This window comes from Phyllostomus hastatus, unplaced genomic scaffold (assembly GCF_019186645.2).
Source record: "Phyllostomus hastatus isolate PE091 unplaced genomic scaffold, TTU_PhHast_1.1 phas_contig_1162, whole genome shotgun sequence".
In the NCBI taxonomy this organism is placed as follows: Eukaryota; Metazoa; Chordata; class Mammalia; order Chiroptera; family Phyllostomidae; genus Phyllostomus; species Phyllostomus hastatus.
In genome coordinates, this window is record NW_025333537.1 from 2,411,860 (window position 1) to 2,437,194 (window position 25,335).

At 51.8% G+C, this 25,335-nt stretch overlaps 1 protein-coding gene across 3 annotated transcripts in view; it reads left to right on the plus strand.

Annotated features, from left to right (window-relative positions):
- The window catches only part of ACACB (acetyl-CoA carboxylase beta), a 94,856-nt gene that overhangs the window by 59,619 nt on the left and 9,902 nt on the right, over positions 1-25,335 (plus strand). For all 3 annotated transcript variants that reach the window (XM_045844277.1, XM_045844278.1, XM_045844279.1), the window contains 20 exons: positions 655-768; positions 944-1,057; positions 1,547-1,636; positions 2,636-2,754; positions 3,222-3,359; positions 4,137-4,236; positions 4,320-4,427; positions 7,231-7,287; positions 7,529-7,570; positions 8,628-8,843; positions 10,220-10,375; positions 11,154-11,357; positions 12,190-12,345; positions 16,997-17,119; positions 17,226-17,495; positions 19,002-19,099; positions 20,085-20,205; positions 22,154-22,264; positions 23,117-23,260; positions 23,859-23,979. In XM_045844277.1, coding sequence (XP_045700233.1) covers positions 655-768; positions 944-1,057; positions 1,547-1,636; positions 2,636-2,754; positions 3,222-3,359; positions 4,137-4,236; positions 4,320-4,427; positions 7,231-7,287; positions 7,529-7,570; positions 8,628-8,843; positions 10,220-10,375; positions 11,154-11,357; positions 12,190-12,345; positions 16,997-17,119; positions 17,226-17,495; positions 19,002-19,099; positions 20,085-20,205; positions 22,154-22,264; positions 23,117-23,260; positions 23,859-23,979 — 2,602 coding nt within the window. The remainder of the gene's footprint in view (positions 1-654; positions 769-943; positions 1,058-1,546; positions 1,637-2,635; positions 2,755-3,221; positions 3,360-4,136; positions 4,237-4,319; positions 4,428-7,230; positions 7,288-7,528; positions 7,571-8,627; positions 8,844-10,219; positions 10,376-11,153; positions 11,358-12,189; positions 12,346-16,996; positions 17,120-17,225; positions 17,496-19,001; positions 19,100-20,084; positions 20,206-22,153; positions 22,265-23,116; positions 23,261-23,858; positions 23,980-25,335) is intronic.

The window sequence follows — 25,335 nt, forward strand, 5'->3', positions numbered from 1 at the left end:
GACTTGTCTGGAAAGGGCCAGAGAGTAAATATTTTAGATTTTGCCGGTCATATGGTCTCTGTGAGACCTCTTAAAGCTGCCACTGTACAGTGTAAACGAATGTGCATGGCTGTGTCCCGATAAACTTTGTTTATAAAACCAAGTGGTGGGCGGGGTTTTTCAACCCCCGCGAGAGGTCGTAACTGACCTGCAAAGCACTTGCTGTGTACCAGGCACTCCTGCCATGACTGGGATAAGGCGTATTGCCTCTTTGAGCCTCAGTTTCCTCATCTGTAAAGTGGGGATCATGATAGCAACCCCTCTAAGGGTTGGGAGCATCTGGGGAGATGATTGTCAAGGGTCTTGCCGCTTGCCCGGCACCTAGTGAGCATCCCACAATCTCTGGCCATTGGCAGCAAGGCAGGCATAGGCGTAGATGTGCTTTTCCCTTCCCAGGTGTTTAGGGCACATTTTGCGGGTGGATGAATGAATGAATGGGTGTGCACAGTGGAAAGGGGTGAGGGCGTGTGCATCAGGCTGCACACCCGGTGTCTTCAGAGGACCGGGCAGCTGTCTAGTTTGCCGGGGGCAGCCACACCCCTGGCAGAGGATGAGGGCTGGCATATTTGCTCCTGGAGGACAAAAGCCACTTAGATTCTGTTTTGCCCCCCAAAGGATGAACTCTGTGGCCCAGACCCTTCCCTGTCGGAGGAGCTGACCTCCATCCTCAATGAGCTCACCCAGCTGAGCAAGAGCGAGCACTGCAAAGTAGCCCTCCGAGCCAGACAGGTAGGGCTGCGGGGCACAGACCCACCGTGCATGGGGGCTGCAGGGGGCCATCCTCCCTGCCAGGCTCGGCCCCCGCTGCATACAGCCCCTCTGCCGCTATCTGTGTCCAAGCCCAGCCCTTGGCTTCTCCCTGTGAGGCTGGCTTACCCCAGCCCCTCTGGCCGCTCCCCTGCAGGTCCTGATCGCCTCCCACCTCCCCTCCTATGAGCTGAGGCACAACCAGGTGGAGTCCATTTTCCTGTCTGCCATTGACAGGTACGGCCACCAGTTCTGCCCGGAAAACCTCAAGGTAAGACTGTCTCCATCCCTCCATCTTCCACGCACCCCCATCCACCCTCAGTGTGCGGTCACCAGGTGCAGGGCACAGTGACAGACACCAGCGGCTCAGTCCGGTGTGGCCGTGGCTGCCTGAGGGGGGCCTGGGGGAGTCTCAGGCAGCGAGGCACACTGGGAAGGATGATTGTAAAAACTCAGGTGTGACAGACCTTTGGAAGCTGCAAGCCTCAGGTGACTGAGTCACAGCTTCATCTTCCCAGGGGCTCCCCTGTCCCCCTGCTCTGCCTCACTGACAAGCTCCCAGGGGTGCCCTCTGCACCTATGGGTGCAGGCAGCTCAGAGCTGCTTCCCTGTTCAGATCTTACAGGCCGGGGGCACTGGCATTGTTTGGTGATGACCCCACCGGCTTCTCCCCTTTGTTCCCACCCTCTCACTCATCTGACTGGTGGTTAAAATGTATTAACATTTACTTTTCCTTTTTTTCCCTTCCCATTTCCTGTAGAAATTGATACTCTCAGAAACGACCATATTCGACGTGCTGCCTTCTTTCTTCTATCACGCTAACAAGGTCGTGTGCATGGCGTCCTTGGAGGTGAGTGGGAGAGGCCTCTGCAACAGCACCGTGCCGCCCTTGCCAGTTCCAGCATTGTTTTCCCTATAGGGTTAAAAACCTCCCACTGCCTGCCCTGGCTGGTGTGGCTCAGTGGATTGAGCACTGGCCTGTGAACCAAAGGATCGCCGGTTCAATTCCCAGTCAGGGCACGTGCCTGTATGGTGGGCCAGGTCCCTTTTTGGGGGGCACCTGAGAGGCAACCACACATGGATGTTGCTCTCCCTCTCTTCCTTCCTCTTTCTCTAGAAAAATATCTTAAAAAAAACAACAACCCAGTGCTTAAACTGTAGAACAGTGCTGTCCATTATGGCAGCCGCTGGCCACGTGTGACCAGGGAGCACTTGAAGTGTGTTGACTCTGACCTGAAGTGTGCTGCAAGTGGATGCACGCTGGATTCCAAAGTCTTCATGTGGAGAGAGAGTTTAAAATAGCTCATTATTTTTTCATATTGATTACATGCTGAAATGATGATCTTCTGGGTATTGGGGCCAGAATGAAGCTATTATCAAAATTATTTTAACCTGGTGCCCTTTTTATAGTGGCTACCGGAAATTTTAAAAATTAATTGAAAATGGCATGTGTGACTTGTCGTTACCTTGCTACTGGACAGACCTATTCCAGAGCAGGAGGTGGGAAACTACGGCCCACAGGCCACATCCGTCCTCCTACTTGTTTGTATAAATAAAGTTTTATTGGAACAGACGTGCCTGTTCATTTACATATTGTCTGTGCCGGCCTCCGAGCTACCACAGCAGAACTGAGTAGTTGTGATAGAGGTGCTACATCTCGAAAAGCCTAGAATATTTACTCTCTAGCCGTGTGCAGAGAAAGCAATGTTCTGAAATGTGAACAGATTTGCCCCTAACTACTGCTTAGAGGTAATTCAGAGATCACTTTTCCAGCCTGAGTTTTCTCAGGTTTTGAGGGCACGCCGCGGTACCCCCCGCGAGAACGTCCCCTGTGCTTCCGCTCCGTTAGGTTTATGTGCGGAGGGGCTACATCGCCTACGAGCTGAACAGCCTGCAGCACCGGCAGCTCCCGGACGGCACCTGCGTGGTGGAATTCCAGTTCATGCTGCCCTCCTCCCACCCAAACCGGTACGGAGCCGTCCACAGCTGGGGTGGCTCGTGTTTCTTTACTCCCCGACCACTGTCATCCTGCCTCTGGAGGGACGCAGCCAGTACGTCTGGGGAAACGTCAGGGACCCCACTCCCCAACTGTGGCAGGTGTGACAGCTGGGGAGGGACTAGGGCAGCAGAGGCCTGGTGTGTCTCCCAGAACTGAGCCCGCTGCTCACCAGCCTTCTGGGGGAAACAGACGCTGGGAGTGTTCAGTCTCTTCGGCTGAGTTCACTACTTCATATGTGCCGGGGGCGCCCTTGGGACTAGACTTTCATGCATGCACCATTCATTTATTCATTCATTGTTGAGCTCTTCGTCCTCAGTCCCTGGCCCTGACCTCAGTGCGCGCGCCCCCCGCTCCAATGTTATGTCTCCAGGGCAGGGACAGCTCTTGGGGCGGGGTCTGCAAGCAGCGGCCTCACCCATCCCCCTTCCCCCTGCAGGATGGCCGTGCCCATCAGCATCACCAACCCCGACCTGCTGAGACACAGCACCGAGCTCTTCATGGACAGCGGCTTCTCCCCGCTGTCCCAGCGGATGGGCGCCATGGTCGCTTTCAGGAGATTCGAGGAGTTCACCAGGTACCCAGCGTGGCCCGGTCTCCCCGGCACCCCGAGGGGAGGGGCCCAGGGAGCCGCCTCTGACTCTCTTCTGTTCATGTGACACCTGGGGTGGGGGTGGCCCAGGCACACGGCCCCGAACATGAATAATAACAGTTTAATAATATTGTAGCCGAGAGTGTGGGCTTTCGCGTCAGCCTGCCTGCGTGTGGGCTCTGGCTCCGCACTTCCTGACTGTGAGACGCCGGGCAAATGACTCGACCTCTCTCTTCACCTTAGTTTTCTCATCTGTGTAATGGGAATCAAAGAAGGACCTTCATAGGGTCACTAGGAAAATGTAATGAGAGAGTACATTTTAATATTGTGTTTCAAACGTCACTGGTATGTCAGAGCTCAGTCCCACTGTGATTACTGCCCTTTTCAACCCATTCCCGCATGCTGTGCGGGGTGCGGGGTGACCTCGTGTCTCCACAGCTGCGCCAGGAGCTGCAGTGGTCGCGTCCTGTTTCCCTCATTCAACTCAGAGACATGAGACGGGGTTGTTAGGAGGGTCTCCCGGCTGGTACAAGCGGGCCCCGCTGATGCCGCAGACTTTGGACAGCCTTTCTTTCATTCATGCTCTCCGATCACGTGGGCTCTTCTTCCCTTTTGGGAAAGACCCCATCAGTGGCCCTTTGGACCTGGTCAGGGACAGAATGAGCTGCAGAGTGGTGGTTGGGGAAAAGGGGGGCCCTTGGGTGTGACCCACGACCGTGGGGGAGCAGCCCCTCAGCCCCCCCTCTCTGTCTGTGTCCCCAGGAACTTCGATGATGTCATCTCCTGCTTCGCCAGTGTGGCCGAGGACACGCCACTCTTCAGCAAGGCCCAGACGTCCGTGTACTGTGAGGAGGACTGCAAGGTGAGCGTGTGAGCAGGGAGCCGAAGAGGGAGCGGGCCGGGGCCCCAGGTCCTTGACCGCCCGTCCTTGTTTTCCTCTCCCAGAACCTCCGGGAGGAGCCCATCCACATCCTGAACGTGGCCATCCAGTTCGCCGACCACCCGGAGGACGAGGAGCTGGTGCCGATTTTGCGGACCTTCGTGCAGTCCAAGGTACCCCGGGCGTGCCTCTGCTTCTGGGTCCCTGGAGGGGGTGGAGGGCAGCATGCCTGAGACCCGCTGAGTGTTTCGGAGCCACAGACCTGGCTTCCCACCCTAGCTCTGCTCCTCTGCATTGCCAGCGACCTTGCGCAGAGGTGGCCGAATGCAGCAGAGCCTCAGCTTCTTCCTCATAGCATTGGGTTAGAGAGGGAGAAAGAGAGGGAGAGAGACACCAGTGTGTGGTTGCCTGTCGCGTGCCCCCGACCGGGGACCCTGGCCCACACCCAGGCATGTGCCCCTGACTGGGAATCGAACCAGCGACCCTTTCGTTCTCAGGCCGGCACTCAATCCACTGAGCCACACCAGCCAGGGCAAAAGTCACAATTTTAAAATGGATACTTACAATGAGCATTTGTGTATGCAGGTAACTGCAGGTTGCTTTTATAAACACATGGTAGCCATTGTCAGCCTATATTCTCACTTGGCAGTAGGGACAGCTGTTTTATATGCTCAAGGACCTCGGCTACAAACACCTGTGGAGCATCTTGGCAGGTGTAGGGCCTAGACACAGCAGGAGGGTGCTGTGTGACCTCAGGCAGGTTGCCATACCTCTCTGATCCTTAGTTTTCCCCGTGTGTAAAACAGGATGCTAAGATCTTTAGCACATAATTAATCCAGTCTACAGCCACACTGTCTGGCTGTTAGTTCTCAACCCTCCTGGCTTGGTCTAAACTTCAAGGTTACTTGGAAGATTTCAGTTATTGCTTGCAGTCTCCTTAGCTGTCATATTCCCTGTATTGTCCTAGGGGGACTGGACGCCTCTTAACCCCTCTGACATGATGTCCCCCCCCGGGGACCTGGCCTCGTGTTCAGTTGTGGGTGATGCCATGATTACGGGCATCACTGTTAGTGGTTTACTTAAGCCTTTGCTTGGTTAATCCACAGCTAATGACGTTTGCCATAGACCGTGTTTAAAGTGCAGATGGATCTGAAAAGTGGTCTTAAAGCCTACAGCCTCACCGTCTGGAGGCAGCCACGGTGAAAGTGTTGGCATAGTTCCCGCCCCCAGCCTGCTTCTCCTCGACGCAGCTGGCGTCCGTACTGGGGTTTCAGCTGGGCACCCCGCTGCACAGAACAGGCCACCTCACCCCTGGGCCGCCTGGGGGTGTGCCTGCCCATCAGACCAAACCTGATGGCACACCGGATACGTGGTGGGTCCGACCCGGAGCGGGCAGCGGGAGGGGCAGCGAGGAGTCCCGCGGTGTGGACGGCTGTGCTGTGCGTGCCACCTGGCCATGGGAAGGAAACAGCTCTGTAAACACTGGCCCACGTCTGCGAGCTGGAAAAGACTAAATGGGTGCACCTCTGCACCCACAAAGTATATTTTGTATGCATGTCATAACGAGAGGAGAGCTGGGGAGAAGGAAAGACTTTTATACATTTCAGTGATTAAAAATCGCCTATGTGAAGCAGGCACATGCACACACATGCATTCACATGGATACTCACACATGTATACACACATGTGTGCGCAATCTGTGCACACCTTCCATGGAGAGCCAGCATCCAGGCTCCCGGCGGCCAGGCCGGTTGTCCCACGTGAGAACGCTCTCATTTTCTGATTTCTCCTGTTTCCTCTCCACCTGCGTCACGTTCTTGGTGGCTCTGCTGTGCGTGTTCGTAACCTGCTTCTGAAACGGGCTGAGACTCTTCATTTCCCTTAAAAATTTCCTTGCCATGTGGACAAGTTAAACGATAACCATGTCTTCCTCTGGCTACTTTTTCTCTCCCCACAAAATGGGATACAATCATGTTTATCTCACTTAGGGAGCAAATACAGTTTTTTGCACATTCCTTGGGTAACTTCTTGAAGTCGAACGCACAGCAAAGTGCACAAGTCATAAGTGTGCAGCCTGCTGAGTTGTCGAAGTGAATTCCCAGAGGTGACAGCACTGAGGTCGGGAAATGAAGGTTTCTGCCCCTTCTCCAGCCCCTTCTGGGTCCCCTCTCCTGCCCCACAGGGGTAGCTGGCCACTACCCTGACTGCTAACAACACTGATGAGTTTTGTCTTGAATTTCGTATAAAGTTGTTCGTTTTCATCCTTTTTGAGTTTAATAGAACATTGCCCCCTGAAGTAACCCAATTTCATTAAAGAGTCATGAAACGTTTTTAAAAAGTATATATATATATTTTAAGATTTTATTTATTTATTTTTAGAGAGGGAAGGGAGGGAGAAAGAGAGAGAGACAGACAGACAGACAGACATCAATGTGCAGTTGCTGGGGGTCATGGCCTGCAACCCAGGCATGTGCCCTGACTGGGAATCAAACCTGCGACACTTTGGTTCACAGCCCGTGCTCAATCCGCTGAGCTACACCAGCCAGGGCTAAAAAGTATGTATATTTTAATATAACATTAACTGTAATCCACATAGCATACTATTCCCCCATTTAAAGTATACAATTCAGTGCTTTTTGGTATACATGAATTTTGTAACCCTTGTCATATTTTCAAACATGTTCACCACCACCCCGCAAAGCCCCCCCCCACCCATGAGCAGCCCCTCCCCATCTTTCTTCAACCCGACACCCTCTGCCTCAGCCCTTCAGCAACCACTGACCTGCTCCCCGACTCTGGGGGTTGGCCTGTGCTGGACATTTTGTATAAACAGGGTGATACGGGATGGGGTCTTTTGTGGCTGGCTTCTTCCTCAGCGTGATGTTTTCGAGGCTAACCCACACGGTGACACCTACCAGGACTTCACTCCTTTTTGCGGCCGAGTGCGATCCTATTGTGTGTTTGCTTCCCATGCAGAAGAACATCCTCGTGGATTACGGGCTCCGGAGGATCACGTTCCTGATTGCCCAGGAGGTCAGTCTGCCTCGCAGTGCATCCTGCACTGAGCTGAGCGTCCCCGCGCCAGGCCTCCCCACCCTTTGCCGGGCGTGCGCTCTGCTCACTGGGGATGGGGGAGATCAATTGCTAGACGAGAGATGGCTTTCCACGGGCCTCACTCTCAAAGCAGCTGGGGTTGGCGTTGAAAACAAGTGCACCCGTGTTCGAACAAGTCTTGCCTGATTTCATTGTCTTTTGTATGGATTTCTTTTTGCAGAAAGAATTTCCCAAGTTTTTCACGTTCAGAGCAAGAGATGAGGTATGAGCAAAAGCGGTGTGGTTCGCTCTTCCCCAGCCTCTGTGATGTTCAGGACCACGGTCCCAGTCCCCAGGCTAGCTCCGTGTTCTAGAACACCCAGCTTCCCTGCAGACTCCTGCCTCCCTCTACAATTGTGTTTTCCAAGGAGAGGCCCGAATTTCCGTGTGGAGCTCAGACCTCTTGCCTCCCACACTTCAGCCTTCACCACCCACCGGTGCCTCCTGCACACAGATAATTTTTGTGTTTGCTGCTGACTCAATAAGACGGTCCTCCCAACCTGGTTCTCTTGTGATCATCCAGAACAGCAGTGGTTGGCACCCTATGGCTTTTGGGCTGGCCTCCTGGTCTTGTGCACCGAGTCTGGAACATGGCCACACCCACTGGGTCACGTACGGCCTGCTGTGAGGTCTGCTGTGACTTTCTCGCTTCAGCCTCTGAATTGAGTAGTCCGTATACACCCTGCGATCCACCAGTCCTCCAGCCCTTCCTTCCAGGAGAACTTGGCCCATTCCAACTCTGGAGCCGGTGGCCTTGTTCCCCGAATAGATTCAAGGCTCTGCCCAATCCAGAATTTTGTATTTGGCTTTGTCCAAAGCCTCACGTCTCTAGATGTGACCCACCCGTTCTCTGGCTTCTTTATTTTCTTACTTCAGTTCCAAGCACTATCAGCTGCTGCTTTTTTTTTTTTTTGAGGACCAATTTCCATAAGGAAACCAAGGGTCAGTGATTTCTTGAGAAAGACTCTGTACTGTGACAGGGAAGAGCCTGGCAGGGACTGGGGACCAGCTGGGCTCCTCGGGAGCCCAGTGCCTTCCGGCAGCCCGCACACCAGATGCGCACGCCCTCTAGGTCTTGGCAGAGTCCCGGCCCCGTGAGTCCTGGCGGTCACTCATTATCGGGTGACACAATGGCCACTACCTTTGTAGTGCCAAACCCACACGCCCAGGGTCTGCGGGACACGCCGTGCACCCAGCAGGTCTGTGGTCCTGGCGTCAGGCTCAGGGTGTGCGTGTGTCTGTCTGTCTGTCTGTCTTCCCCTCCCCGGTTCGGCCTGCAGTTCGCAGAAGACCGCATTTACCGTCACCTGGAGCCCGCCCTGGCCTTCCAGCTGGAGCTCAGCCGGATGCGCAATTTTGACCTGGCCGCCGTGCCCTGCGCCAACCACAAGATGCACCTTTACCTGGGCGCTGCCAAGGTGAAGGAGGGCGTGGAAGTGACAGACCACCGCTTCTTCATCCGCGCCATCATCCGGCACTCGGACCTGATCACAAAGGTAAAGCGTCACCGGGCGTTTCCTCCTCCACACCTGTCGCCCGTGCGCTGGCCTTCCCCTTGTGGAGTTCCTGCTCTGCGCCGGGCCCTGGGCCGCTCGCTGGGGGTCGTGGGGTGTCCTGGGCTCGCATGGCCCAGCCCTCCCGCCAGGGTGCGGGGTGGGTGGACATTAAATTGGTTATGCTCACGTGCCGGCTGGTGGCATGTGGACTTCTTCCTTCAGTCCCTTGGGTGTCTGCATGAGAATTGAGAGGACAGAAGGATACGGGTTTGCTGAGTGATGTTTGCCAGTCGAATACATGATGATGATGGTTTGTTTGCCTTTAGAAAAGTAATGCGTGGTTATGTTGTGAGAATTGCAAACAGTACTAAAAACTACTTTTAAAAACCAAGGGAAAGGACCCAGCATCCTTCCACTCAGGGGCCAGCCTTGCTGGTGGCCCTCTCCAGGCAATACCCCCACACACGGCATTGTGGGGACAAGGTCCCAGACAGAGCCCGGGCAAACCAGCCCTGTGGACAGTGGCCTTTTCTTGCGGGTCCCTCCCTCACAGCAGACCTCTTTCCATGCGGACGAGGATAATCCGCTCCATGCCCGTTCCGTGCACAGCTGTGCCCATGTGTATAATTTTTTTTCACTAATCCTCTGCTGACGGATGTTAAACTAATCTCAGTGTATTGCTGCCTCGATCAACCAGATATTTTAATAGATTTTATTATTATTGAGGATCAGGAGTGGTTGCCACCAAAAAGATTGCTTGTTAATCACGGTGCCCCAGAGGAGGGGTCCCACCGCGCCGTGGGGGCTACACCGGGAAGTGCCGGGCCGGTCTGGAGGCCTGGGAGAGGCGGAGCCATGGTCCAGAGCCTGCGTTAGGGTTTCTGCAGGGAGGAGTGGGCGAGACGGGGTGAGCAGGCCTGCGATTGGCTGGTCTGAGTAATTGCGGAGGGCTCTGGGCACCTGGCTGTCTCTGGGTGTCTGGATCCTGTGCCTGGCGTGATGAGGGCAGGGCGCAGTGCCCTGGAACGTGAGACCCTGATCAAGGAGGGGCTTGGTGGGGGGGAGGGGGGCTCCGGAGTGGTTGGTTTGCTTTTGGAAGATGTGCCCACGGTGGACCTGGCTCACTCTGGAAGGGGCAGCCCCTCCTGGGTCCGCAAGGCCCCGGTTGTCTGAGCATCAGAATGCAGGAGCGAAAAGGTGGTGCACGTACCAGACGGCCTCTGTCCTCCCTTCACCTTCGGAATCAGGGCCCTGTCCGTCTCACCTGGCACCCCGTTTGGAGAAGAGTGTTCTCCTCTCCCCCCGCCTCCCTGAGGCCAGCCTTGGGCAGGCCCCGCACCCTCTGCCTCAGCGGCTGCCCCTCCCACTCCCGGCAGGAAGCCTCCTTCGAGTACCTGCAGAACGAGGGCGAGCGGCTGCTGCTGGAGGCCATGGACGAGCTGGAGGTGGCGTTCAACAACACCAGCGTGCGCACCGACTGCAACCACATCTTCCTCAACTTCGTGCCCACCGTCATCATGGACCCCTACAAGGTCTCGCCTTTGGGGGGCCCCCCCACCAGGCCCTGGGCTCAACGTCCCGGGGACCCTTACCTCCCTCATGCCAGTGCTGCTTTGGGTACTGGCTCCTGGCACTCGAGACCCGAGTTACAGGATGTGCACGTGAGAGTTTGAACCTCGGGTGCTGCAGGGGGAAGACAAACCCTGCGTCGTTTAGTTCTAGAGCCACGTCGTAGCCACCTCCCCTAGCACTATACCCCGCCTGCTGCTCCCCCTCTGTGAAGGGCTCCACCTTCAAAACGGCACGGAGGCCCCAGACACCTTGCCAAACAAAAGTGTGTCCCCTCCCTGGTTCCAGACTCGGCTGGGGACTCCTTCAGGAGCAGGCAGGGTTTGTGGTTGTGATTTTGGGGTGAAAGAAGTCCTGGTACATCAGCTTGACATCAGTGGGGTGCAGGGCGCCCAGGCTGGGGCCCCACCTCCCCCAGCCCACCCACTTCCCAGAGGAGAAGAGGTAAAGGGCGTGTCACCAAGGAGCGCTAGCCATCCGTTGCCAGCCTCACTTTCCTCATCTAAACGGGGGATAAACATGCCCGCCTCTCTGAGTAATTATGAGGACGAAGCAAGAAAACAGGCTTTAAGTGCAGAGCAAGGTGCCTGGGGTTATTCTTAGCTGACAGTCGTTGGTGGCATACTGCACCCCAGGCATTTTGCGTTCAGTATGTCAGCACTGCACTGTCGTCGGTGCTAGAACTGCCGTGGGTGTGTGAGGAAGGGGCTCTGAAACCGGGATCACTGTGGTGTGCGGCAGATCGAGGAGTCGGTGCGTTCCATGGTCATGCGCTACGGCAGCAGGTTGTGGAAGCTCCGCGTGCTGCAGGCCGAGGTCAAGATCAACATCCGCCAGTCCACCACTGGCTGCACCACTCCCATCCGCCTGTTCATCACCAACGAGTCAGGCTACTACCTGGACATCAGCCTCTACAAAGAAGTCACCGACCCCCAATCGGGAAATGTAAGGCTGGGCTGGGTCACGGAAGTCCGCGTCGAGGCCGAGGCAGGCTGCTGGGCTCGGGCCAGTGAGACGTAGGCGAAACGGTATTTGGTGGCTGTTGTGCCTGCCTTGCTGATTGGGGTGGCCCCTCTGACCACCGTGTTGGCCTCTGAGCCCCAGCTGCTCACTCGCCTGGGAAGGAGAAGGGTTCCCGTGTGTAATCCATTCTAGGGCCGTGATTGGGATGAGGTGGGGGAGGGGGTGTGGTCAGTTGTGACACAGCCTCCCACTGGGTCCCTTAGTGAAATAGGAATTTCCCCAACCGTGTTTCAGGACAGACTTTTGTCAAGTGAATCAAGTATCGTGTTGACTACCATTTGCACGCATGTGTATTTTTTTATTTTGAAATACTCTTCAAGAAGTTGTCAAAATAATACAGAGAAAAAATAGTACAGAAAGTTTGCATGCACCCTTCACCCAACTTCCCAAAGATGACATCGTAGGCCACCGTAGGACTCGCCAAAATAGGAAATTGACACAGGTTCAGTACTGGCGACTCCAGTGTAGACTTCATTCGGGTTTCATTGGTCTCGGTGTACTCTTGTTTGGGTGTGCATGTGCTGCTATAATAGTTATATTCTGGGGGCTGTGTTTCCACATCTCCCTCTGTCCCTCCCTGTTCTGGTTGCAGAAGAGAGATTCGCTCTTTACGCCCCCACTTTGTCCTGTAGTGGGACCTGTTTTGCGGCCCGCTCTGCGTTTTCATGGAGGACTGGGTAGAAACGAAGTCGGCAGGCATGGGGGTCCCGGAGAGGTGCCTCCCTTACGCTCTGGTTTTCTCTCCTTCCGCCAGATCATGTTCCACTCCTTTGGCGACAAACAAGGGCCCCAGCACGGCATGCTGATCAACACTCCCTACGTCACCAAGGACCTGCTCCAGGCCAAGCGGTTCCAGGCCCAGTCCCTGGGGACCACCTACGTGTACGACTTCCCAGAGCTGTTCAGGCAGGCAAGTCCTGTGGCTGAGGCGCGGCGTGGGCCTGGGTCTGCTTGGGAAGACACAGAAATGACATTTGACCCTTGAAGAGTATGGGGGGCTGGGGGTGCCAGCCTCCTGTGCCGTTGAAAATTTGCACGTGGCTTTTGATTCCCCCAAAACGTAACTGATAATAAGCTCCTGTTAAAACAGAAGCCTTACCAATAACAGAGTCAATTAACCTATTTTGTATGTTACACGTATTCTATACTGTGTTCTTATAATACAGTAAGCTAGAGAACATGTTATTAAGACAATCATAAGGAAGAGAAAATGCATTTATGGTAGTTATTGAAAAAGACCTGCGTACACGTGGATCTGTGCGGGTCGCACCCGTGTTCAAGGATCAGCTGTAGGATTTGCGATGACTTCCTAACACCTCTCCCTAAGAGAAGCCCAGGCTCGCCCCAGCGGTAAAGCAATATAATGTAGAAATGTCAGAGTGTAACGTGGGAGAGGGAAGAGACTCACGCGGTTCCGTGTCCTAAAGACACACTGCTGAACGTTCCGACGTGTCTCCTTCTGGTCTCTGTGCTGCTGTTTTAGTAAGTCCCTGCTGCCTGCCAGGCTGGCTCCGTTCTCCGGGTAGCCAGACCGCGAGGAAGAGGATGGGGTCACAGCTGTGAGGGATTTTTAGTCTGCTCTAAAGGAATGTTCTAAGAAAATACGAATGTTCTGTTATGTTTTTCTGATTATTAAAGTATACATTGGGAAACACAGAAAAATAGGAATAAGCCAATAGAATGTCACCCATATGCGATCTCTCCACCATTGATGACTGCAGTGACATTTTAGTGTGTGTCCTTCAAGGGTTTTTTTCCGTGCCTTTATTTTCTTCAAGGAGCAGGGCCTTTCGAGGTGACCGAGCACGTGGCATTGTTGGTGTGGACATTCATTACCCACCTCCAACTGCCTTGTGAATGACATTTGTGAAACCGGGTACGGCCCTTCCACCATAGGCAGCAAGGCATCTGCTGGCTTCCAGCAGAGGAGACGCAGGCCAGTGGGCACAGCCGCCGTGTAACGTCCCTCGGGTCTGGGCTTGAATCCTGGGTCTGTCCTTTGCCCCCTGTGTGTCTCTGGGCCAGTTCCTTCCCCTCTCTGGGCTTCAGGTTCCTGCTCACAAGGTTGCTGTGAGAAATTTATATTATTTAGTAGATGCTTAATAAATGGAAACTTTTATGAGTGAGATTGTCATTGTCTGTATCCTTTTGCCTCTGACCTGGAGGGATACAGGATAAGAAACAGACAAAGCAGGGACAGATCCATCCCCTTTCTTTTAGATGAGGAAACCAAATCCTGCAGAAAACCCATAAATTTGGAAACTTAGATGAAATGAAAAATTTCCAAGAAAAATATATCTTATCAAAACTGACTAAAGAAGAAATAGAAAATCTAAACAGATTATAAGCATTAAAGAAATTGAATTACCCTGGCTGGCGTAGCTCAGTGGATTGAGCGTGGGCTGCGAACCAAAGTGTCGCAGGTTCGACTCCCAGTCAGGGTACATGCCTGAGTTGCAGGCCACGGCCCCCAGCAACTGCACATTGATGTTTCTCTCTCTCTCTCTTTCTCCCTCCCTTCCCTCTCTAAAAAATAAATAAATAATTTTTTAAAAAAGGAAATTGAATTAATAGTTTAAAAAGAATCTATTCACTCAAAATTGTGCCCAGATGGTTTTGTAACAATTTTTATTGAAACTTCAAAAAAATAGATAATTCTCTTTGTATACAAGTTGTTTAGAGAGCAGAAAAAAAAGTGCTTCTTAATTCATTTAATCAGGTTATTATTACCTTAGTATTAATCCCAGATAAGAACATGAGAAGTAGGGAAATTTGTTATCTCATTTATAAGCATGACAAAAAAGTCATAAATAAAATATTAACAAGTAAAATCCAGTAATGATTTTTTAAAAAATTTAGACCAAGTACGGTTTATCTTTTTTTTATTATTTATTGATTTTTAGAAAGAAAAGAAGGGAGAGAGACAAACATGGTTTTGTTGTTCCACTTATTTATGCATTCACTGTGTGTGTGTCCTGACCAGGGATTGAACCTGCATCCTTGGCACGTTGGGATGATGTGCTGACCATCTGAGCTACCTGGCCAGGGCCAAGTAGGATTTATCTTATAACTGCTTATATGATTTAATAATATTAGGAAGTCTATTCATATAATTTACCATTTTAATAGATTAAGAAAAAACTTATGTTTATCAATAGGTATAAAAAAGGTATTTGACAAGATAACATTTGTTCCTAATAAAAACTTTTAATAAACTAGGAAAGAAAGGGAAATTACCTTGATAAATGGTGTCAACGTAAAATTAATAAAACCTAATGGTAAAATAGTAAAGGTATTCTTTTTAAAGACAGGTGTAAGACAGAATCAGCCATTATCACCAGTTCTATTCGACATTTTTTGTGGAGGTCCTAGCCAATGTAATAAGACAAGAAAAAGACACAAAAGGTATAAAAACTGGAAAGAAAAACAAAACAGTGGGTTTTTTTGCAGATTATATAAGTGTCTATGTAAGAAATCCAAGAGAATCTGTAGAACTAGACAACAAAGCAAGATCGCTAGATGCAAGATCAATATACAGAACTTAATTGCATTCTCACAGATCAGCAGTAATCATAAAATAAAATTAGGGAAAAAATGCCTCTTACAATATTAAGATCAACTATAGGGTTTCCTAGGGATAAATTGAATAAAAGGCATATAAGACCTTTATGGAAAAAATCTTAAAACATTACTGAGAGATATATTAGGTTCACAAATGATGAGAAGATTCAATATCATAATGATATTAGTTCTGTTCAAATTAATGCATTCGTTGTAATTCTAGAGTTTTTGGGTGAAACCTAAAAGTTCATATAGAAAAGCAAAAGCCCATGAAAAGCAAAAGCAATCTTGATAAAGAACAGAGATCAAGAGGACGCGTCTTAGCAGATGTCAGTCCTTATTTTCACGCCACAGTAGGCAGTGCAGTGCAGTGCAGTGTGACTGTCACGGGGCCAGACAGACAGAATAGCGGAGCAGAAAGGAGCCTAGAAGGAGACCCACTCCCGGACAGAACCTTCTAGAATGCCCGGGGTGGGGGATCACAAGTCCAGGAAATACACTTCACTAAAAGGTACAAGAAAACTGCTTATCTAACTGAAAACACAGATCTTGATTTCTACCTCATTTATTACAGTTTACAAAAATAAATTTCAATAGGATTAAAGCCAGTTGGAGTCAGTTAAAAGCACACAGCCATCAGGAAAAGACCTGTAAATTTGACTACCTTAAAATATAAGGGTTTTTTTTTTAGATTTTATTTGTTTATTTTTAGAGAGGGAAGGGAGGGAGATAGAGAGAGAAACATCAATGTGCGGTTGCTGGGGGTCATGGCCTGCAACCCAGACATGTACCCTGACTGGGAATCGAACCTGCAACACTTTGGTTCCCAGCCCACGCTCAATCCACTGAGCTACGCCAGCCAGGACTAAAATATAAGTTTTTTTTTTTTTTAATTTCTTTATGCAAAAGAGAGAAGACAGGGCCCAGATTGGGAGAACAGGTTTCGATGCTCATTACCAGCAAAGAAGTAGTTTCTACAGAGCATTTATAAGTCAATTAGAAAAAATAAAAAACAAAAAGCAAAACTGTTGCAAAAGCTGGGCAGGAATAAATGGGAAATTGGCCAAAGAGAAACTCACCTGGTCAATAAGCATATTCAAAGGTGCTCAGCTCACTAATAATCAATGAAGGACGGATCAATACCAAAACACAATTTCACACCCAGCAGACGGGTGTTAAAATATTTGGCAAAACCAAGTATTGGCAAGTGTCTGGCGGGGTGGGCAAAGGAGTTCCTACTTCCCAAACGGTCTTACCGGGACTGTGAAGGGTCTCAGAAAATTTGAGAGCAATTTGATAATGTCAAGCAGAGTTGAAATTTCACAAACCCTATGGCCACTCTTGGTATATACCTGGTGAAATTCATCTCTGTTTATAAGAAGAGACCATAAAAATGTTCATTCCAACATTATTGGTAATACTGTAGAATTAGAGGCATCAGAAATGTTCCTAAAAAGAGTTCTGAATACATAAATTGTGATATACTCACTCCACGGGAATCTGAATAGCAGGGAAAATGAATAAACCAGAGTTAAACTTACAATACACATAGTTCTCCCAAACACATCAGGGAGTTGAAAAAGCAAGTTGCAGAAGGGTGTGTCCAGGGCAATACCATTTATTTAAAGATTAAGTCATGCAAAGTAGTACTGCATGTTTTAAACGTATGCATGCATGCTGGAACGAAAACATGGAAGCGTGCAGGGGACTGGTAGACACTCGACTGAGGGGAGCAGTGACCCCAGGTGGATGGGCAGAGGAGGGTCAGGGAGGGGATGGGGGGTGCACCAGGGGCTCCAATCACATCTTTTTTTAAAACTCTTAAGCAAGTAAGGAAATACTATGGCTTGACAAAACCATGCAATTGGGGTGCTGGGGTATTTTTTTATTCTGCGTGTTTTTCTGTGTGCTCTAAGTAGCTCATGAGTAAAACAAGAGAAAGCACTAGAAAACGTGCCTCTCTACTGATGACTTCAGGTGTTTTCCTCCCCTCTCTCCAGGCTCTCTTTAAAATGTGGGGCTCCCCAGACAAGTACCCCAAAGACATCCTGACGTACACGGAGCTCGTGCTGGACCCCCAGGGCCAGCTGGTGGAGATGAACCGACTCCCCGGCGGAAACGAGGTGAGGTCTCAGAGAGCCCGGTCCCTGGCTGGAATGGCCCTTTCCGAAAATGTTCCCCCCCACGGCCACAAACCCCTTTTTCCTTGGGCATCCGTGTCGTCACCAGGTGGGCATGGTGGCCTTCAGGATGCGGTTCAAGACCCGGGAGTATCCAGAAGGGCGGGACGTGATCGTCATCAGCAACGACATCACCTTCCGCATCGGATCCTTCGGCATGGGGGAGGACCTGCTGTACCTGCGGGCGTCCGAGAGGGCCCGGGCCGAGGGCATCCCCAAAATCTACCTCGCGGCCAACAGCGGGGCCCGGATCGGCCTCGCGGAGGAGATTAAACACATGTTCCAGGTGGCTTGGGTGGACCCGGAAGACCCCCACAAAGTACGTGGTCGGGAAGGGGCGCGGCAGTGTCATTCACCCCGCTGGGGGGTGTATTTTCGGGGGGGGGGCGGGTGGTAATAGTACCCACAAGGGGGTAGAAACAGTCTTATCACTCTTTTTCTATGTAAAGCACAGATGTCCATACGTAAACAGGCACACAGTATCTTGGTATTAAAGTTTCCTGGCAGTAGGAAAACGTGTCTAAACAGTAGTGGAAGTTTATGAACCCTGGGCTAATGTATCCTTATAAACAGATATATGTCTCCTGAATGTAGAGGTGAAAAATACAGAGTTCCTGGCCTCATAGATTTCTTCAAAATTGTCTGGGAGAGGTAGAGATACCAGCTGCAATAAAAGGCAAAATGAATGAGAGAAAAGTACATGTTTTGTAATGTGAAAACGCAGGGGACAGTCATTCTTTGCAACCAGAGTGTGCATTCCCAAGGGGGCAGTATTGGGGGACAAAAACGTGTGTGCCGTCCCCCCTCCACGCACACAAGAGATAGAGGTCTGTGCAGAAAGTATACAACCATGAACTATGAGAAATGGAGAAATTTATTGAAGAAGATATAAGAAACACTGTGCAGAGGACAATGAAGCCTCAGTCCCCTTCAAAGTAGGCACCTTGGGACCTCATCCAGTTTTCCCAGTCACCATCAGCTGCCCTGCTGTATTTTCCTGAATTTTATCAACAGTCTAGAATCTCTTCCCTTTCAAAGGTGATTTTAGTTTTGGGGAAAAGCCAAAAGTTGCAGGGCGCCAAATCTGGGTTGTAGTGGGGTTGAATCACCTGGTATTTCGCCAAAAAACTGCACAAGATGTGATACAGGTACATTGTGGCGATGAAGCTGCCAATCACCAGTTGCCTGGAGCTGCAGTCTTCCAAATTATCCAAATAGGTTCCTCAGAGGAATGTTCAAGCTTAAAGCAAAATTTGACACAGATTCGTTGCTCTACTGGCCCAGTCATTTTGAATGTGATGACCACACAGTACACATGCTCGCTCAACAGCATGTACCACCCCCACTGACTAGTAAAGTGAAGTCGACATTGTTCACTCATGTGCATTCCAGGCTCTCCTTGGCTGCCAGGTTACATGGATGTCGCACAAACCCTTCTCGTTATGTTAATGATGGCAGGACTTTTTCTAGGCAGACATACACACACAGAGCACTGTAATGAAATTGGGGAGGGAGACTGGGAATATGGAGAAAGTCTGGGAAGCCTCCCTAGGGGGCGATAGAGAAGGTGATTGAGAAACAGAACCCGACAAGGGAAGAAGTGAGGTCGTGTTGTTAGGGTGTGTGGAAGGCATGTAGCAGATCTTCAGTTCATGGCTGCTGTCAACACGGTGTCAATATCAGACATGTTAACATGTTGTAAACATGTTGTTAACATGTTACCAAACATCCTCCCTACAGTGTTGGTATTGTTTTAAAAACAATGGCTGCCATGGGCAGGAAACTGGATTCACAGCGTCACTGGAGTTTTTTGTTTTGTTTTAAGGGATTTAAATACCTGTACTTGACCCCTCAAGAGTACACCAGAATCAGCTCCCTGAACTCCGTGCACTGCAAACACATCGAGGAAGAAGGAGAATCCAGGTACATGACTTAGCCAGTGGCTCCCTTGTGCCCTGGGCTCATTTCAGCTGCCGCTGGGGAGTCTGCCTCTCTGTCTCCCGGCTGGTGGTGGCGTCTTCGAGCGGTTTGCGTGTGTACAGGGGCACCCTTGAGCTTCCGTGCTGGTGACTTAAGTCCCTGCAGTGTTCTGTGAGGTGCCCCCGTCCCTGTCATCCCCAAGTACGCCGTGCCTCTTGCTCCAATGGCACAGAACACAGGGAGAGTTAGATCGAATCCCCACGATGTCCACAGCACTGCAGGCTCCCCTTTGATAACCAAATTAGCCAAACGCATGCCACAGCGTCACCTGGGAAGCTGGCAAGGGCAGGATTCAGCTCCATGAGAACATCAAGGTTACCAGCTGTCTTTTCCGGGAAAAGTCTTGGGGACTCATTCAGAGAGGGTGACTAACTCGGAACTTCCCAGGCTGAGTTTCTAGAATGTTAGCTGGGAACATGTGAGAAGGAGGAAAAATTTCCGTGTCAGGTGGGGTTGGGAGACACCGGGATGGAGGAGATCTAATAAGCGTCTTCACCAAAGGCCTCCTCCGAACCTCTAATGAGCTGAAGTGCCATGTGACTCCCTGAGGGGTTGGGGCACCCAGAGTCTCCCACACTTCGGGGGTGGCCGTGGCGTCCTGGCTGATCGATTGTGAGCTGCGTGGCTTCCCACGCACACCCGCATCTCTCTGGAGACCGGATGGTATCCTCGATTGCTTGAGGAGGAATGCACAGCGGAGATGGCATCTCAGTAACACAGCCTGCAAACCGTCTCCTAGAAACTTTGGAGCGGGTCCTGAGGGTTCCGGACCCCTGCTCTCATCCCACTTCCGGCTGCTTTATCAGCACCTCCCGGGCCCTCCCCTCGCCGGCCCCCCCCACCTCTCGCGTCCTCGGGGAAGCGCGTCCTCAGCCATGGGCGTCCCTGGACTGGATCTCGGCCTCTGACTCGGGTTGGGTGCTCACAGGTACGTGATCACGGACGTCATCGGGAAGGAGGACGGCCTGGGCGTGGAGAACCTGCGGGGCTCCGGCACGATCGCCGGCGAGTCCTCCCTGGCTTACGACGAGATCGTCACCATTAGCCTGGTGAGTCCCCACTCGCTGCGTTTTCTTCCATGTCTCAGCTTTCCATGACAGAAACTTGGAAAGCATCACCAGAGGAGAGAGGAGAGGTCATGAGAGCCCAGGTGCTCCTCCTGTGGCTCCGACCGTTATCATCCACACGGAGCCGTTCCCGCTTCCTCAGACCCTCTGCCCCGGATACGGTGTGTTTCCGAGCAGGGGTGTCCAACCCTTTGGCATCTCTGCACCACTCTCAGAAGAAGGAGAGTCGTCTTGGGCCACACATTAAATACACTGTGACACGTAATCGCAAAAACATCTCAATGTTTTAAGTAAATTGATGATTTTGGGTTGGGCCGCACTGGCAGCCACCCTGGGCTGCATGTGGCCCCAGGGTCTCGGGTTGGACGCCCCCTGAGCAAACTGTCTCGTGTATTTCCATTGGTAAATTTGAAATTGGATCTTTACTAGATAAAGATTTACCCCCTAATATGCTATTATTACCCCCAACAATATCCACGATGTTTCTTTAATATCATCAGAAGCCAGATGAGTCCAGTTTTAACGGTTCTCTCAAAAATATCCTTTAATAGTTGGTTTGTTTGAATCAGGGTCCAATCTCCTCTTATTTAAAAGGTGCTAAGTATTTAGAAGAATGTTTGTTCGATTTTAACTGGGTGAGTATCTGCCCCCTCCTTGCTTGGCCTTTCTGGCAGTATTGTCTGTTTTTAGGAGCAGGAGGGGCGATGGTCACCTTCAATGGCGACCTGGTCCTCTGGACCCTCTCAGTGTGGGGTCTTTAGTTTCCAAGGTGGGAAATGCTGGCCCTCAGTGTCTTCCCAGGCTTCTGTTCTAGATGTTACCTACATGCTGCCTGCATTTCATACATGCTTCAAAATAAAAAGATATGCTCATATAAAAAGATATACTTATATATTTCAAAAATGCATTTATCTTGAAATATATTAAAAGACATATATCTGATATATTCTAAAAGATGCACATCATATATCTTATATATATTACATAACTTATATTACATGTATTATACATACAGATTACATATGTCTTTTATAGAAACACAGTTGACTCCTGGACAGCATGGCTTTGAACTGTGTGGACGCACTTATGTACCCAGATTTTTTCCACAAACGCTGTACCTATGTTTTCTTTGCCTTATGATCTTTTTAATAGCATTTTCTTTCCTCTCGCTTACATTAGTGTAAGAATACAGTGTACAGTCTATATGTATAACATAAAACTACATGTCAATCAACTGTTTATGTTGTTGGTAAGGCTTGTAGTCCACAGTGGGCTATTAGTAGTTGCTTGGGGAAGGTGAAGGCATTTGTGTGTTTTTGACTGGTGGGGGGCGTGGTCAGTCCCCTAACTCCTGCATTGTTCACGAGTCAGCTGCGTGTGTGTGTGTGTGTGTGTGTGTGTGTGTCCTCATTGAGAAATAGTTTGGGACTCACCAGGAGTTACAAGATAGGATGGAGAGGCCTGGTGCACTTCTCACCCAGCGTCCCCCGTGACGGACCTTCCATACACAGCACGTGGTCCCCAGCGGGGCATTGACGCTGCCGCTGTCCTCTGAACCGGGGGCCGCCCTCACTCGGTCTCCCTGGTTCTGTACGCACTCTCAGCCATCCTTTTGGCTGTGTGAGCAGCTGCCACAGCTCGTGAACGACCCAGCTCAGGGGAGCTCCCCACGTGCCTTGTGAAGAAGAGCCAGAACATTCCATGTCTGCTGTCTGGCCGTCTAGAACACTCTCCTCGGTTAACCGTGTTCGTCCTGGGTAGGAAGCCAGGGTCAGGCGGACCTGAAGGGCAGGCGTGGCCTCTGCTCTCTGGCCCTGGATTGGGTTGCCAGTGGCCAAGCCGTGGCTTCTGTTTGTGTCCCTCGTGGTCCTGCTGCTGCGAGGGCGGGCATGTCGCCCTCAGGACTTCAGCAGGGATCCTGTCCCCGCAGGTGACCTGCCGAGCCCTCGGGATCGGCGCCTACTTGGTGAGGCTGGGCCAGCGCGTGATCCAGGTGGAGAACTCCCACATCATTCTCACGGGAGCCAGCGCGCTCAACAAGGTGACAGGCGAAGGGGCCTGGGGTCATTTAACATCCCCCGGTCCCCTGAGGGGTTTTCCCGGTGTGCAACCCGCACGCCATTGTTCCCAGGATGCGAGGGCTGCTTTTCCAGTTTGCAGATGTCTGGGCCTCTTAGAAACCACCCCACCCCAACACCACCACCGCCAAAGGATTAGGCTTTATATTACTGACATCTCAATTTCTAAAAGTTATTTAATCTAAAAAATTATTAAAACCCCTAACGCAGCACTGCACGTTGCAGACAATTGGGAAAAGACCCCCAGAGTAACTGTGCTGCTGCTGGAGTTCGGGCGCGTTCCCCTCTCCTCGCCTGTCTTCACGTGGTTAGAATCTCAGCGGACGTGCAGGCTGGTATTCCACTTTCTCCCCTCCATGGGGACATTTCCCCATCGCTGTAAAGCTTCCGTACATGAGGTCTGCCGAGAGCCCACCGAGGGTCTCCAAGTCTGGCCCCAGCACTGGCAGCGGCCGTACCCACCAGAATCTGGTTGGAAATGCAGATGCTCAGGCCCTGCCCCAGACCTGCCGAAGCAGAAACACAGGGAAGGGTTTCACTTTGGAGATGGCCAAAGTAACCCCGAGTAATCCTAATCCAGGTGATCAAACTAGACACTGCTTCTCAAATTGGGCTGCATGTTAGAATTGTCTAGAAGTTAAAAAAAAATTCCAATAGAGCTGATCTGGGTGCAGCCTGAGCATCTAGATTTTTGAAAGCTCCCTGGAGATTTTAATGTGCAGCCAGGGTTGAGGACCCCCTGAGGGGCGTGACTTCCAAACAGGAGGGAGGGCCCGGGCCGGCCGGCCCCTGCTAACCATGCGGTGGCTGCGCAGGTCCTGGGCAGAGAGGTTTACACGTCCAACAGCCAGCTGGGCGGCGTGCAGATCATGCACAACAACGGCATCTCCCACGTCACCGTGCCGGACGACTTCGAGGGCGTGTACACCATCCTGGAGTGGCTGTCCTACATGCCGAAGGTACAGTCTGCTGCCCGCTGCAGCCTAGATCCGGGGCACTCGGCCACTCGGTTCCTCTGCCGAGTGGTGCAGGAGCTCGGGGAGCGGGAAGCCCTGCAGGCGTGGCTGGGTGAATGTTTCTCTATGCCTCCCTCCTTCCCTCTCGGGCACCCAGCCCTGTGCTGGTTGTCCTTGGCTTTAAAAAAAAAAAAAAACAGCCAAGGGATGGCATCACCTCTCAACCCTAGAGGTAACATCAGACCATAGAGAATCCTCAGGTGACAGTCAGGCGGGACTGGATTCTTGGCATCCTCCTCAGTAGCACCCAGACCTGAGGACAACTGAGTCTCGGTTTGCTCATCTGTGAAATGGGAGTGACCGTAGCGTGCCCCGCAGAGTGTCACCTGATGACTCAGGGATGCGACGTTGGGAGCCTGGCACTTGGTAGGCCTTCACCGCGTGCCACGCAGAGCTGTGGTGACGAGCTCGTGGGGCTTGGGCCTGGGCGGCAGGGCAAGGCGTAATCATCGTCACCAGAGAGAGAGAAGCACAAAGAGAGGTCACGGGCATTGTTGACGGGCACAGGGACCAGAATCAGAGACCTGGCTTGCTTTCTTAGGATAATCACAGCCCGGTCCCTATCATCACTCCCACGGACCCCATCGACAGAGAAGTTGAGTTTTTCCCCTCGAGAGCCCCGTACGACCCCCGGTGGATGCTGGCGGGAAGGCCTCACCCAAGTAAGTCCTCCAGCGTTTGCCCGAGACCCAGGCCTCGGGTTTGCTTTCTGGGCTGAGACAGAGGGGCCTGAGCTGGAGCACTGGTGTGTTGGGTGGGGGTGCACCTGAAGTCAAACTCGGACAGCGAAGTTGAGACAGCGCTCCGTGCTTTTCCCGAGCTATTGACCGAGGAGGGATGGAGCTGTCCTCTGGTTTCTGCAGCAGATGGCTGGAGAGGGGGGCAGCAGAGGTCATGACCTCCTTCCCCAAACTGCCCGGAGGTTCTATAGGTGGAAAACCCAAGGCTGACGCATCCGAATTTCAAAGACGGCTCCTCTCTCTGCTCTTCCTCCCTTCCTCCCTCTCTCCTTCCCTCTATTTGGTTAAACCTTCATAAGGGAGCTCTCCGTGAGTTTACCCAGCACAGGCAGTTTAACCTCTTCTACACACACACACACGTGCAGATGCTCATGTACACACCGTGCACATGTGTGTTAACACATGCACTCGCGCGCACACACAGTCATTCCCTCTCCGAAAGCAGCACGGTGTCCCCTGGAGGTATGTGATTACGGTCCGGGCACCCAGATGGCAGGAAAGCTGAGCTCCCCTGTCACTGTCGCCCAAGTCTAGAGTTTCACAGGCCGCCTCCTTCGGACATCTCCCGCGCATCCCGCAGTGGGTGCAGGCAGGTGCCTGGCGGGAGCGTGCCGCACTCCGCCCCCACCGGGGGTCCTGTGGTCGCCGCCTCTCTTCTGTGCTTCTTGGCCTTTCTCCCCCGTGAGCAGGGAGGGGGCAGGCTGTATCTTGGTTTAGAGTTGTCTGACTCCTTAGGTCGGTTTTCTCTGTGTAGCCAGGCCAGTCCGCAGGCCGACGCTGAAGTTGGGCCGCTCTGTTCCCAGGTGCTCAGCCCCCCACAGCTGCAACCTGAGCCCCAGTCCTGCTGCCCGGTGGTTCTTGTCCAACCTGCAGCCACGTACACCGCGTACACCTCGGTGTGGGGTTACGTCACCGCTTCCTCTCCAGGGGCGGCTGACATCGTGTCTCTCTCTCTCTCTCTCTCAGTGGACAGTGGAACACGTTCTCTGTTAAATGGGAAGGTAAAAGGTTATTAAGTGACAGCCAGCCGGTCAGGGGTCAGGGATGGGTTATTCGGGGCGACAGTCCCTTTCTGAAACCCCACCCTCCAGAGGCATCCATCAGCTCTTTGCCACTTGGGAAAAAAAGGCAGAGGCTCCAGTGGGGGTCCCCGTGTGATGGGCGTTGATGAGAGCTGATGTGGTTGGAGACTCCAATCTGTACAGACTGAGTTCCTGACTTGGTGTGTTTTTTGCAGCCCTGTTCTTTGTTTGTCTGTTTGTTGTTTTTGCAGGGGGT